General features: G+C 42.2%; 1 protein-coding gene across 1 annotated transcript; it reads left to right on the forward strand.

Annotated features, from left to right (window-relative positions):
- Positions 1 to 1012: 1012 nt before the first annotated feature.
- map6b (microtubule-associated protein 6b) lies at positions 1013 to 7977 on the forward strand (the record flags this gene model as incomplete). Its single annotated transcript, XM_083637635.1, has 3 exons — positions 1013 to 1752; positions 5325 to 5538; positions 7765 to 7977. 3 exons carry the CDS (start codon positions 1013 to 1015, stop codon positions 7975 to 7977), a joined length of 1167 nt encoding a protein of 388 aa, XP_083493761.1.
- Between the last annotated feature and the right edge of the window lie 4879 nt (positions 7978 to 12856).

Below are 12856 nucleotides of genomic sequence, written 5' to 3' on the forward strand. Positions count from 1 at the left end.
GTCCTACAATGCAGTACATTTTAAAGGTGCTAAACAGCATTTCAAATCTGCATTTATAAACATTAAAGTTCCCCAAAATATGTATATCTGATGCAATTATAATACAGCAATTTGGTCATTATTCTGGATGTGACAGCGATTAAGATAGCATTATTGTCCTCTTTTTTGTATTGATAAATAGCATGAAAGTGCAGAGGATTTCACAAGTTTTCCCAACATGCTGCCACTCAAAGTCATATATTGTCATATTTTCATGATTCCCTTTTCACGCTGATTTAATAAAAAATATTTTGAATGAACATTGCTGAAAACAAAAATGCTAAGTCATGTTTTTCTCTCTCAGCCAAGTAGCTAGATACTTCCTTTTTGGACTCCGATTACCATCGTGTAAATCTAGAAAACAAATAAAAGTGAAACATTTATTTCGCCTTTGTCATCATGTCCCAAAATAAATAGTCCAGTAAAACACACGCACACCGAGGACGGCCTCTTCTGAAACAGCCATCTCATCAAGATGGCAACGAATGGGTTAATTAATCGTGTCTCCTCCCTCTTGGCGGCCAGACGGTGACGGGACTCAGGTGATAGTTCATCGTGCAAACAAACGGTGCAGACCCCGGGCATCTCCAAGCATCACACATTGTGGGTGGGGTCGTTTTGATGCGCAACCAGACAGCAATGTGCTCCACACAGCAAAGCCCAAAGTCCATTTAAACTTCAGCAACATCAGAAAGCCTGCGGAAGAAACTGAGCGTGACGGGGTTCTTATTTTGTATAGGCTACCTGAATCCTGGCCAAGATTTGCCGGATACCCGACAGAGAATAGATACAAGGCTATAAAGACGAATAACCCTGACTGGACAAAAAACGGAGTGGGTACAGGGTGAGAGGCATTTTCCAAGTCTTCGAGTCGTGAGTAGGACGTTAATTTAGTACTAAAGTGAGCTAACGTTCTACATTATAGCCGCATTCTTGGTGCATTTCGCTGTTTTATCTCCCATTATATTACACCATGGCATGGCCCTGCCTTACGCGTGCTTGCTGCATCAATCGCTTTTGGACCGAGTTGGACAAAGCGGACATCGCGGTGCCTTTGGTTTTCACCAAATACGCGGATGTGGCCGACGTGCAGCATCTCCATCACCCGCAGCCTAAACAGAAGAGGACCGGTGCCATTGCCATAGAAACCCAGCCTCATCCCAGCGAGCAGGATGCAGGAAAGGCACCGCCCGCGACGGGTGCCGCAGCGGCCAAAGATGGCTCTGCTGCGTCCGTCATGCGCCAAGACTTCAAGGCGTGGAAAGTGCGCCCTGAGCCCAGCTGCAAGCCCAGGGACGAGTACCAACGCTCGGCGGCCCCGTTCAACAACAAAACGCAGTATCAGAAGGATTACAAGCCCTGGCCTATACCGAAGAAGGGCGACCACCCCTGGATCCCCAAACCTAGCCCCACCACCACCTCTAGCGGGGGGCGAGAGGGGAGCGCAGGGAGCAATAAGCTGGAGCATGTGGCCGCCGCCGGCGAGGCCGAGAGCGGCGTGGAGAAGAGCGAGATGGAGGAGAGAGTGCAGGAGAAAGAGACGAGCGAGCTGACGAAGAAAGCCCCGAAGAAGGACCGGTCCGCGGAGAGGAGAGCCGAGGAGAAGCCGGAGCCTGGAGAGCAGCCTGCTGCGGAGAGGAAAGGCAGAGCAGCGGCCGACGCGCTCAACAGACAGATCAAGGAGGTGGTGTCCACTGGTAGCAGCTGCTACAGGTAAACTGAGTTGGGTTTGTGTTGGAGGAGGCAGTAGTGGAAGTAGTACCGAGATCAACAATGTAAAGCTACTCCATTACAAGTGAAAGTCCTGCATTCAAAATCTCTCAAGTAAAAATACACTTGGCAGCAAAATGTAGGCTACTGTATCAAAGTACGTTTTATGCAAACTGTCCCCGTTTAGAGTTATATTTGTCATAACTATTGGAACATTACTAGTTTATTGACACATTTACATTGCTATTTTATAGTTATTTTATAAAGATAGTCAAATGTTAGGCTACCTCAAAATTGTAGGCCTACAGTGCTTCTGTTACTTTCCACCACTGGAGGGGGGGGGTATGATAATATTAGTGGGCGTGATTACAGTAAGCCTACAGTTAAGTGGACTAAACAAACATTTCTGTGCAAGTTAAGGTTGTTTTACTATGACAGGATTATAACCTCAGATTGTTCAAAGTGTAGTCTACAACTCTTACACAACACTTCTGATAGCATTTCAACCATTTCTGTAAGAATAGCAAGGTTGGCCATACTGGTGCAGCTAAAGCGTTATTATAAAGAGGCCTTCCACTGCTGACTGTCACCATGGGATGTTAGGCTAGTGCTCTCTTGTTATCTTGTTACAATCTCCAGTGATTTGACATAATCAAACTAGTATTGTCATAGATGAACGCAGCGTTATTGATTTTTTTCTGCTTTACCCTGAGAGTACCAAATCAATACACAAGTAGCCCATGAAGGAGTAATCCCAGTAAAAGGATCTGACTGTAATCATGTCTGCCTAACATGTCTCTCTATTGTCTAGTCTAGTGGTTGGTGCTGTAAGGTTCTGTTAAAAAAACCTCTTGTTGCCCTCATTCTATGCATATTCTGAAGGGGGAATAATAATGAGTGAGCATAGTTCCCCCTCTGTCCTCAGACAGGTGTGTTGTAAACATGAACTAATGTCTCCCGTAGGCTACTCAGAGCTTGTTCCAACTGCTAAACTGATGATGATGATGATGATGATGATGATAATAATAATAATAATAATACATTTCGCATGACACTGACAAATTAAGTCACCAAGTGCTTTACAAGCAATAAAACAATAATAAAAATGGTTACAGAAGCTCCCACATGCTATGTCCTGCCGGTGAACCTCCCCGCTGTCAGGTGAAAAAGAAAAGCGGCTGGCACTGTGCACGTGTCGAAGGAAGCATGGTGCTAGTCTACGGCTCTCCCCAGATCGACAGAGGGGGTGGAGCAGCAACCGGGGCAGCAGGGGCGAAATTGGCCAAGTACAATTGGGGAGAAAATGTTAGAGAAGGAGAACACATGCAAGTACAACAAGAATAAAGTAGGTAAACACAAGTTCTATGTATAATGATCTATAAGAAATAATGAAAGAGATGGCATTTTGCAACCCAAGCTCATGAGGCAGCTCAAAGACGGATCATCTTTACCCAGACTTACTAATAGTGAAGAACACTGCCTGACAAGCCATGCCATGGTTCATAAGGGGTTAAAAGATGCAATATAAAACTATAAAATTGAAATGGTCATTGAACAATTTATTAACACATTCACTGCCAGCCGTTTTTTTTTTACTGTAGGTAGCTTCTGCCAAGTTTTTTTTTTGAGGATTCTGGCTCATCTTTCAACAGCCGAGGATTATTTTCTGCTAAGATTTTGTGAACACAAAATATCTCAAAAGAACTAATAGAATGTGTGCTTTCTCTGTCTAAAAGAGTTAGTTTGTAGAGTTAGTAGTTATGTAGGCATTAGCACTTGAATACAGCATGGTTTCAGCGTCTGAAAATTTAAGCTGAGAAAAATGCCTTTTTGTGAAATTCGATAGAACAGTCACTTTAACCATTCATTTTTGGCATCAGTAAGACGTCAGACATCTAAACAATAGTTTTGAACAGTAATTTCCTCCATAACAGCAGGAAACCCCCCTCTCCTTCAAACTCCTCCCTCCGTGTGTGTTCTCCTCCTGCCTCCCTGGCTCTGCAGCGGGCGTGTCACAAGCGAGTTGCTGCTGCTGCCTGTCTGCTGGCGGCCGCTCTTTGGGCGAGTCTGGATGGGCTCGCTCGTTTCTTGGGGTTTCGGTTGAGAGCTTTGATGAAGCTTTTGCGATTCTGGTCTTATTTATGCTGCGTGTTTCAAAGTGTGTTCCACCCGTAATCTATTATGCAAATTTGCAATCCCCCACCGCCAGCTCCCTGCGCGAAAGCGAAAGCGTTTTCGCCAATCCATTTTCATGAGAATGGCTTCCTCACGCGGCTGTTTTTGCTTGGCTTTCTCTCGTCTGGAGAGCACTGTCGCCACTTAGTGGGTCGGTAAAATAGATTATACACATTCAATACCTCCCATATTTTAATATGAGATGTAAAAGGGGTTGATCGACGTCCCACCGTCAAAAAAAAAAAAAAAATTTGGACGAGATATCTCGTCCACGGCAGTCAACCGTTGGTTTCTGCTTGACGAGATATCTCGTCCACGGCAGTGAACGTGTTAACCATGTACAGTAAATTACAGCAGTGTTTCCTGCTTGGGTCTAAGTTTTGTTTCAAGCCAAGCTTGTAGTGCTGTAAATGTGTTTTAGTCATCATAAAATCATTACTTCCTTGGACTAGCCTACACTTAGTTTTAGATTATAGTCAAACTAAATTTAATCTCACCTTTTCTGTACGTAGCAGTGGTGGTCTTGCTGTGGAGGTGCATCACTGCTAAATGAATGCAGAGGAGATACTAAAAAAACGCTATAGATACTACAAACACAACACACAGTAGTACTTCGTGATAAAACAGTAATAACAGTTATATACCAATATGTTGTATCTACATGCATATTCTAAAAATGTATTCCTACATTTTCCAGTGGAGAATCAAGGCATGACAGTTTTATTAAAGAAAATGCTTTCATAGTCACTCCCCACACACTAAAAAAAATGACTACATAGATTAAAAAATCTCCTCTGTCTGCTTGCCCTAAAACGTTTGTTTCCTTGTTCTTCTAGCTAGGATACCGATTCATTTAGCTGAGCCTAAAAAGAAATCAATCAAAATGAATTTAAATCAATTCTTCAACAGGTAGCCATTGTACCGGAGCTAAAACAGGCGTAACATGATCTCATGATGTGAATTAAGCATTCGTTAATACCGTGTCAGCAGAACTCAGCACACTCTGGTGCTGTGCCAATATGGCCTCCAATTAAATAGGAGAACAGGGCGTCTCACAGCAGTCAACGTGACACAGTATAAAAGCTTGGTCAAGTCTCTCAGTGCCATCAGATGGTGTGTGTGTGTGTGTGTGTGTGTGTGTGTGTGTGTGTGTGTGTGTGTGTGTGAGAAACCCTGTTACATTTTTTTGTCCTGTAAATACTTTAAGAGCTCAAATTCTTGAAGTTTTTTTACAATGATTCACGTGAGACTTCTAAGCATGCACAGCACATAGGAGATTATTTATTTACTCGTAAAAGCGTGCTTCCTTCACACCTCGTTTTCATGAACGACACAGTTCAATATTTTCAGTGACACTTCTTCACTATAGTGTTTTGTTGACCTTTTCCCTTTGCTCTTAGGAATGAATTCAAGGCATACAAGGATGTGAAACCAGTGAAGCCCATCAAAGCCCCCTCCCAGTATAAGCCCCCCGTGGAGGAGACCAGCCTGGAGACCAGCTACAGTGCCACATTCAAGGGGGAGCAGGCCAAGGCGCTCCCCGCTGACAACAAGCAGCTGGAGCGCAGGAGGATACGCAGCCTGTACAGCGAGCCTGGCAAGGAGCCCACCAAGGTGAGGACCTGCTCGAACTACTGACATGAGAAGATTAGAACAAGTCTGTGAAATACATCCTGAGCTATGTTTCCTCTACACTGTCACCATATGCTAGAACTTAGCACTGTGAATTTGAAAATGAAATAGAAGTTGATAAGCATTCTCAATTCTTAGATTATAGCCAAGGTACTGTATAGTAGTATGCAATTAATGTATTGTGTTTTTCAGTTTTCCATTCATAAAGTTTCTGTGGCAGGCAGAGGTTACCTTACCACTATTATAGAACATTGATATACATATAAAATATAATCTGAACATGGGAGACGTTCATTTGAATTGCTTCTTTGTATTTCCTGCAATAACTCAAACTGTACTGATAACTAACAGCTAATTCAGAACTATCGAACATATATCCCAACTAAAACTGCTTATTTTTTATACATTTTGAGAAACCTATAATGGCAAAATAAATGCTGCACTTGCTGGCACTGGCAGCATATATTATTATAGTTATTATTAAACAGATGCACCTGGTTTAGTGTATTCAGTGGGATTTTCCAGTGAGAGTAAATTTTAACTGATAAACTGATAAACTGATAAAGTCAGAAGGCAAACAATCCACCAAATTATTTTAGCCTTTTTTGGTATTTGCAGTAGAATTTATAAATGTTCTGCCTCAATTTGAAATCCTAGAGGAATACCCCTTCTAAAAAATAGAGATTTCACCCCATATTAGTTGTAGCCCTTTATTTAAAGATATTATTAACATAGAGCGATGTCTCTCCTCTCTCGGCGTGCATGTCAGCAGTACTAGGTGACTCTGTGTCTGCATGCTGTGTGTTTATATGGCCACTCCCTCTCTCACTCTCGTAGGACTTCTCAGAGACTGAGAGCAGCTCTGTTCTAAATCTGCTGTAGTCAGGTGTGTGTTGTCTATTTCTTCTCGAAGGCATGATGGAGGTTGACCTCAGATTGACAGACAGACACACACACACACACACACACACACACACACACACACACACACACACACACACTCACAGAATGCACTATGATCGAGACCAGATCCAGGGTCACATTGATCACCAAACGCAATCCTTCTGCCAAACTATCAGCCACATCTTCACTGTTTGCCCACCTCCCCGCCTGCACCACCCACCACCACCTCTTGCTGGGCTTGGTTTCAACAACTGAACATGCAACTACAGTGGGTCTGTGCACAAACCCACTGGAGGGTGGGTGAGTGGGTGGGTGGGCAGGTGGAACAAAGAAGGTTAGATACCACACATAAAGGAAAATAACTGAAACATAATAGAAGGATTCATGACATCAATTGAAGTCAGTAATCTCTTTTCACCTTTGATTAGTATACATTTTACGCCGGACTTGACTCATAATCTTTCATTTAAAACCATCCAAAGAAGCCTTTTTGGATGTAAGATTTTTTCTTTTTTAACCTTTATCTATTCAGAGCAGAGAGTAAAGTTGAGGACACATTTATTTTGATTATTATTATTATTATTATTATTATTATTATTATTATTATTATTATTATTATTATTATTATTATTACACACACACTTTCTCCTCAGTAGAACCACAGTCTTCTACTGTTTCATAGTCTGATTCAACTCCACTGGAGAAGTTGGGAGATAAGTGCCTTGCTCAAAGGCACCTTGACAGTGGTTGGGAGAGCACCAGTGTTACTCATTCATCTCCCCACCCACATTTCCCCAGCCGGTTTTGGAGTTTGAACCAGCAGCCTTCCAGTCACAAGCCTGCGTCTCTGGCCTCCAGGCTTCTGCCACCACTATGAATTGTGGACCGTTTCCAAAACATGTAATTCTGTGACATGACAGACTAACATCATATACGTACTAATATAGACCATGTAAGTTGTATGTTGTGCCTTCTTTACAACTGGCTAGTGGAAAACTGCACGCAGCACATATAAAGAAAGGCACAAACACACCTCATGTGCTTTTCTTTTCTTTTCATTGCACTAACCACCTAATGCAAATATCACCAATATGGTGACATTTGCCTGTCATTATTTGATAGTAGCAGGACGAAGAGGGTATGTATTGCATGCTCAAAATGAAGCCGATTTGGTGCCATGTGAATGAAACAAACATTTTGTCATCTGAGACATTTGACATTTGAGCATTTAAGCTTGATCGATGTGACTCGTTTAAAAGCTACGGCGGTTTAATCAACGCATTTACCCCCTCTCCTCTCCTTCAGGCGAACAAGCCAGTGTCTCGCTCCAAGCCCAGAAAGACACCGACAACAACAACGGGGAAAATGGTGAAAAAGGCAAAAGAGAAGCAGATCGCTGCTAGTTCCCAGTCAGCCAAGAAGAAAGCGTCCTCCAGCAGCCAGGAAGTCAAGCCAGAGGGCGGAGTCACCAAGAAGAGCAAAGAGATAAGCAATAGACTGGCTGAGGCAAAGCAGTAACATGTGACATCTCTGCACCTTTGTTTGGGGAATAAAAGGCTACTGAAGGAAATAGGCAACTCTCATTCCTTTCTCCTTATCTGTTGTTTTCGCTGTCTTTTCCTTTACTGTTCACCTTTGGATGGGCACTGATGTTGAGCTTTTAGATTAATGCAAATTTCCACATATTTTCACTATAAACTGTGTGTGTGTGTGTGTGTGTGCGCTTGGATTTGTGTGCGCGCGTGTCTGTCGGTTTTTGTGCATACATCTGCTTTCTCTATATTATTGAACACATAATTTGCACATGAATTGCCTACTGTACCAGGTCATTTTGAAGTCAAAGTGTAAAACTTAGAACCATTGGTAGGGCGTGAAAGGGCATTTTTTCCTTTTTCTGAATGGAGATCTCCTAATTATTCAAATCATTATCGTAACGATCGTAGTCAACGTAAAGGGATTATTTTTCTCTGAGGCTGTATCAAACATGACGTTTCTTGAAGATACTCGGAGTCTGTATTGCGGTTGCATTTCCTGGTTACAGTGCCTCCACTGTAATGGTCCTGGTTTTAATTTCATTGTGCTGGGTGGTATCTGGTTTCATCAGTTTGGTTGCTAAGAAACCAAATGAACTGTAATATAATTGCTACCGCTTGCATGCAAGACCCCATTCTTGGTAGAGTAGTAGCAGCATTGTAGTCGGCTAAAGTCACAGTCACATTCTAGCTTGTAAATTAAGTCATTGAAGATAAATTTATAGGGGCAAAACATTTCCAAATATAATGCATGTGTAGTGATAGACTTTGGTCACACCAGAAAACAAAGGAATACAGTTTCACAAAGACACATATGTAAAAACAAAAACAAAAAACAACAATATAGTCTAGTGGCTATAAAAGCTATAAAATAAACCCACCAGCAATATGGTTCTCCCCACAAACACGTTTCTAGCAATCTGTAAAAGGGAGTGACTATGTCCGCTTTCCACCCTTTTAACTTAATAGGCCTACTGCCGTTTTTATGAGCACACAGTATTTTGTGGCATAGTAACCCATCTTCACTGAGGTGTAATGCTGTAGTTATGCTAAAAAAAATAATAATAATTATGCATATAGGCCTGACATAGGAGAACCTATTGTATTTATTTACTCAATAACCTTCACTTTTAATGGGCTGATCACTCCAGGTGTTAAAGTACAAGGAATGAGCCAGGACTCGAAGTTCAGCTCTTTAAATGCTGCTGTGTGAAAATGCTCAAATCCACGTTTGTTCATCGTGAGTGTGAGATGAGGTGTTTTCACTATCGGCATCTCAGCCTTCCTTTCTGTGGTTGTGCACACAGCCCTCCATGTTAGCCTCGGTGGTCCCGTGTGTGAGGGCCCAGTCTACTAGCCACCCTGGTTCTGCTTCCTGTCTGTGTCTAAGCTTCTGACTGTGTGTGTGTGTGTGTGCGCGCGTGTGTGTGTGTGTGTCTAAGGACAGCCTTTGGTATCTGACCTCTGCAGCCTGCTGCCTGCTAGCATCCAGACTGGCCCAGCTACTAGAAGTGCCGCTAAGCACGCCAACACCCTGGTGCTATACTGTATCTCTCTCATCTTATGCTGTGTGGGTCGAACTGAGTGAAATGACCATGATGTCATTATACTGCTAACAGACATGTTGTGATTTTGTGCTTGTATTCTCAGCTTGCTCTGAATGACCTCTGATTAAATGACGATACAGAATCATCTGTTGTCATTTATTGTGTGTGTGTGTGTGTGTGTGTGTAAATATATTTCTCTTGGTTTGTAAGTTCACCCTGTAGTCTTTCCACAGTATTTGACCCTGTAACGCAGATTTTGAGGTCATGTTCCCTTTGTAAGCATCTTGCCAGCCACATTACGTGATTAGATTAGATTAGATTAGCCTTTATTGTCTCCCTTAGGAGAAATTTGTCTTGGGCATTCAAGAGAACAAACAGTAGGTGGCGTCATAACACACTGACTCATATACACACACACACACACACACACAGTACAATCAAACTACATGTAACATTCAATACCACTATCCCTATACATCAAAACATACAGACCAAGATTATCTGATATTGTACCAGCCCTTTACAAAATAAATGTTACCCTTCCCCCCAAATAAGTTGACATGAAAAGTTAATATTGCACCTCTGCCCTAGAAGATATGGCATGATAAGGAGTGTTGTGCACTATACAGATGCTCTGCAATGCATCATCTCTTACTATTGACTATTGAGTAGTTTGATTGACAGTGGGACAAAATAAAAGTATACCTGTTCAGGTTACAGTTTGGTAACCTGTACCTTCTGCCTGACGGCAGCAGCTCTAGCTCATACTCTATGGAGGATGTGGTTTGGGTCGCAGGTGATTTTAAGGCCCTGCTTCCTTGCTGTCCCTTCGAAAATCTCTTGGAGAGGAGATGGGGGCTGCATACCAATGATTTTACCAGCCCTCTTAATTAGGTTTTGAAGTTGTGAGTTTAACGGACAGGTTACCAAACCATGTAGTGATGCCATAGCGGACGTGTTGTTGTTTTTGATCAGAACAAAGTAGCTGACCAAAACATTAATTCACCAAATTATTTTTGCATTAACAAAAAAAAAAAATGATATGTTTTATATAAAGAATCCACTGCATTTGAAATAAATTATCTTTGTGTTTAAAGCAATAGCCTTTGAATGTTATATTGTAATAAGTTAACAAAGGAGGGAATTGAGAAATGTCATGAAATGACAATGAAAGCTAAATAAATAAGCATTAGTCACTAACTGATTACATCATGTAAAAGATAGAAGATGGAACACATATATAAGGTGTAAAGTTAGTTGTTACCCCAAGTTGTAATGTTTAACTTTTAACTTACTTTATGATGCTTTAAGCCAACAGCTATAATCTCAATGTGGTTGTTTTTAGCAGATAACCTAAACTTTGACTTGCCTATTTTACCAATTCTACAGAGTAGCTACACCACTACTGTGATGAAAAGCCCCCTCTTAAGACAAGATGACTCTTAAGACAAAGATGTTTTGGAGAAATTGTCTTTCTAAGAAAAATGCTAAGGATGTTCAAAATGAGTCTGATTAAAAAAAAGTAGCAAGTATTAACCAGATCTGAAAATTATACAACATCGCCTGTGTTACAATGTGGCATTCATGACAGAGAAGAGTGAATCATGGATATTATATGCATATTTTTAAATTATAAAATGATATGCTCTGGATGCTTAGTCAAACCTTCATGGAATTTATTTCAAAGTTAGCAGTAAATGCTAATATCTGACTGAATTACACTAAAACATTGTATTTGCATGTTTGGTCTTATCTAGACCATCACCAGACCTTGGATAATGTTTATCAAATCATTAGGCTATGAATTTGCTTCGTGTGGCCGGTGGGGCGCTAGTTGCCATCAACATTCTAGAAAATAAAAGCGACTTCAGCTGCATTCAATACAATGAGAGTATTGTATTGTAATAATAATGCAGTATTGTCAAACAATGATTAGGTTATTATTTGATTGTTGTTGTTTTAGCTTATTCACTGTGTGGCTTTGCGTGGTGGTGACCTGTGAATCAGTCATCCTGACATAAAACTGCATGCATAATTCAGTTGTTATGGGGCCTTAGGTTTGCAAAGTGGCATGAAATATTGAATACAGCATCAGAGATGGCAGTGGAGAAGCCTAATGCGATGTCCCCTCTCTAAAAGACTTGTCCGGCTCACCTAATGCAATGTCCCCTCTCTAAGACCTCACAGCTTACCATGCTGTATTTCCAGAGTGCAGTTGACACTTGGTACAGGTCTGATTTATGTTTCTCTAAGTGCTAAATCTACAATCTACAGCATAATCTGTGTGTCCTTTGTTGTCATGCTTTAAACATACTGTCATGCACATAACCCCCCCCCCCCCCGACACACACACACACACACACACACACACACACACACACACACACACACACACACACACACACACACACACACACACACACACACACACACAGACACACACACACACACACACACACACACACACACACACACACACACACACACACACACACACACACACACACACACACACACACAATGTACTGTGTACTGTGCAATATCTGTGTAATAACTGTCCCAAAGCTGTCTCAATAACTGCAATTATATTAGTTTCTATCTATATAGCTTTGCTTATATAGATTGATAAACAACGTGCGATATCTGACTTTTAGCCTTGTTTACAATCCAGTGTGGTTTACTAGACTGTACATAGGTATACAATAATTTATTTTATATTATTCCTTGTTAGAGAAAAAACCATCACATGGATGCAACTGGGACGTATCATCAGTGATGTACCCTGGGGTCATAGGATGTTTTAGGTACTGCAACATCATACACCCTCGCCCAGGTGACCCAGCCGGGGTTGATCAAGCCCCGACTTACGTCCCAGTAGCTACCCACGGTCAGCCCTCTTAGGGAAAGACAGGGCCACTCAATCCGCTGCTCCAGAACTACTCTGCCGCGACCGGGAGGCTCTGGCAGGTGGAGGGACTGGGCTCTGCGGGTTGCCCCCTGTCCGGGCTCCTCCTACGTCTCACCAGGTTCAGGACCTGTGCGTTGCACCAGACTCCCCCGCTCCCAACATTTCATTCTGGTATGATGTTTCTTGGGCCGTGGTGGTACTGCAGGCTCCACTTGCGGCTTGAATGGCCCTCCTAAAAGGCCTCTCATGGATTTGTTGGGCTTCTTCCTCACGGAAGACACAGGCTGGGGCGCTAACCCATACTGCTCCCGGGTGCCGTCTACATTCCGGCTGTCAACTGTCTCTCCAGTGGTCACCAATCTATTCCTGGTTGTCACGTAGTCTATTCCTAGGAGTCACTGGCTAGGCCA

The sequence above is a fragment of the Poromitra crassiceps genome, assembly GCF_964638095.1.
Source record: "Poromitra crassiceps genome assembly, chromosome: 5".
NCBI classification, from domain to species: domain Eukaryota; kingdom Metazoa; phylum Chordata; class Actinopteri; order Beryciformes; family Melamphaidae; genus Poromitra; species Poromitra crassiceps.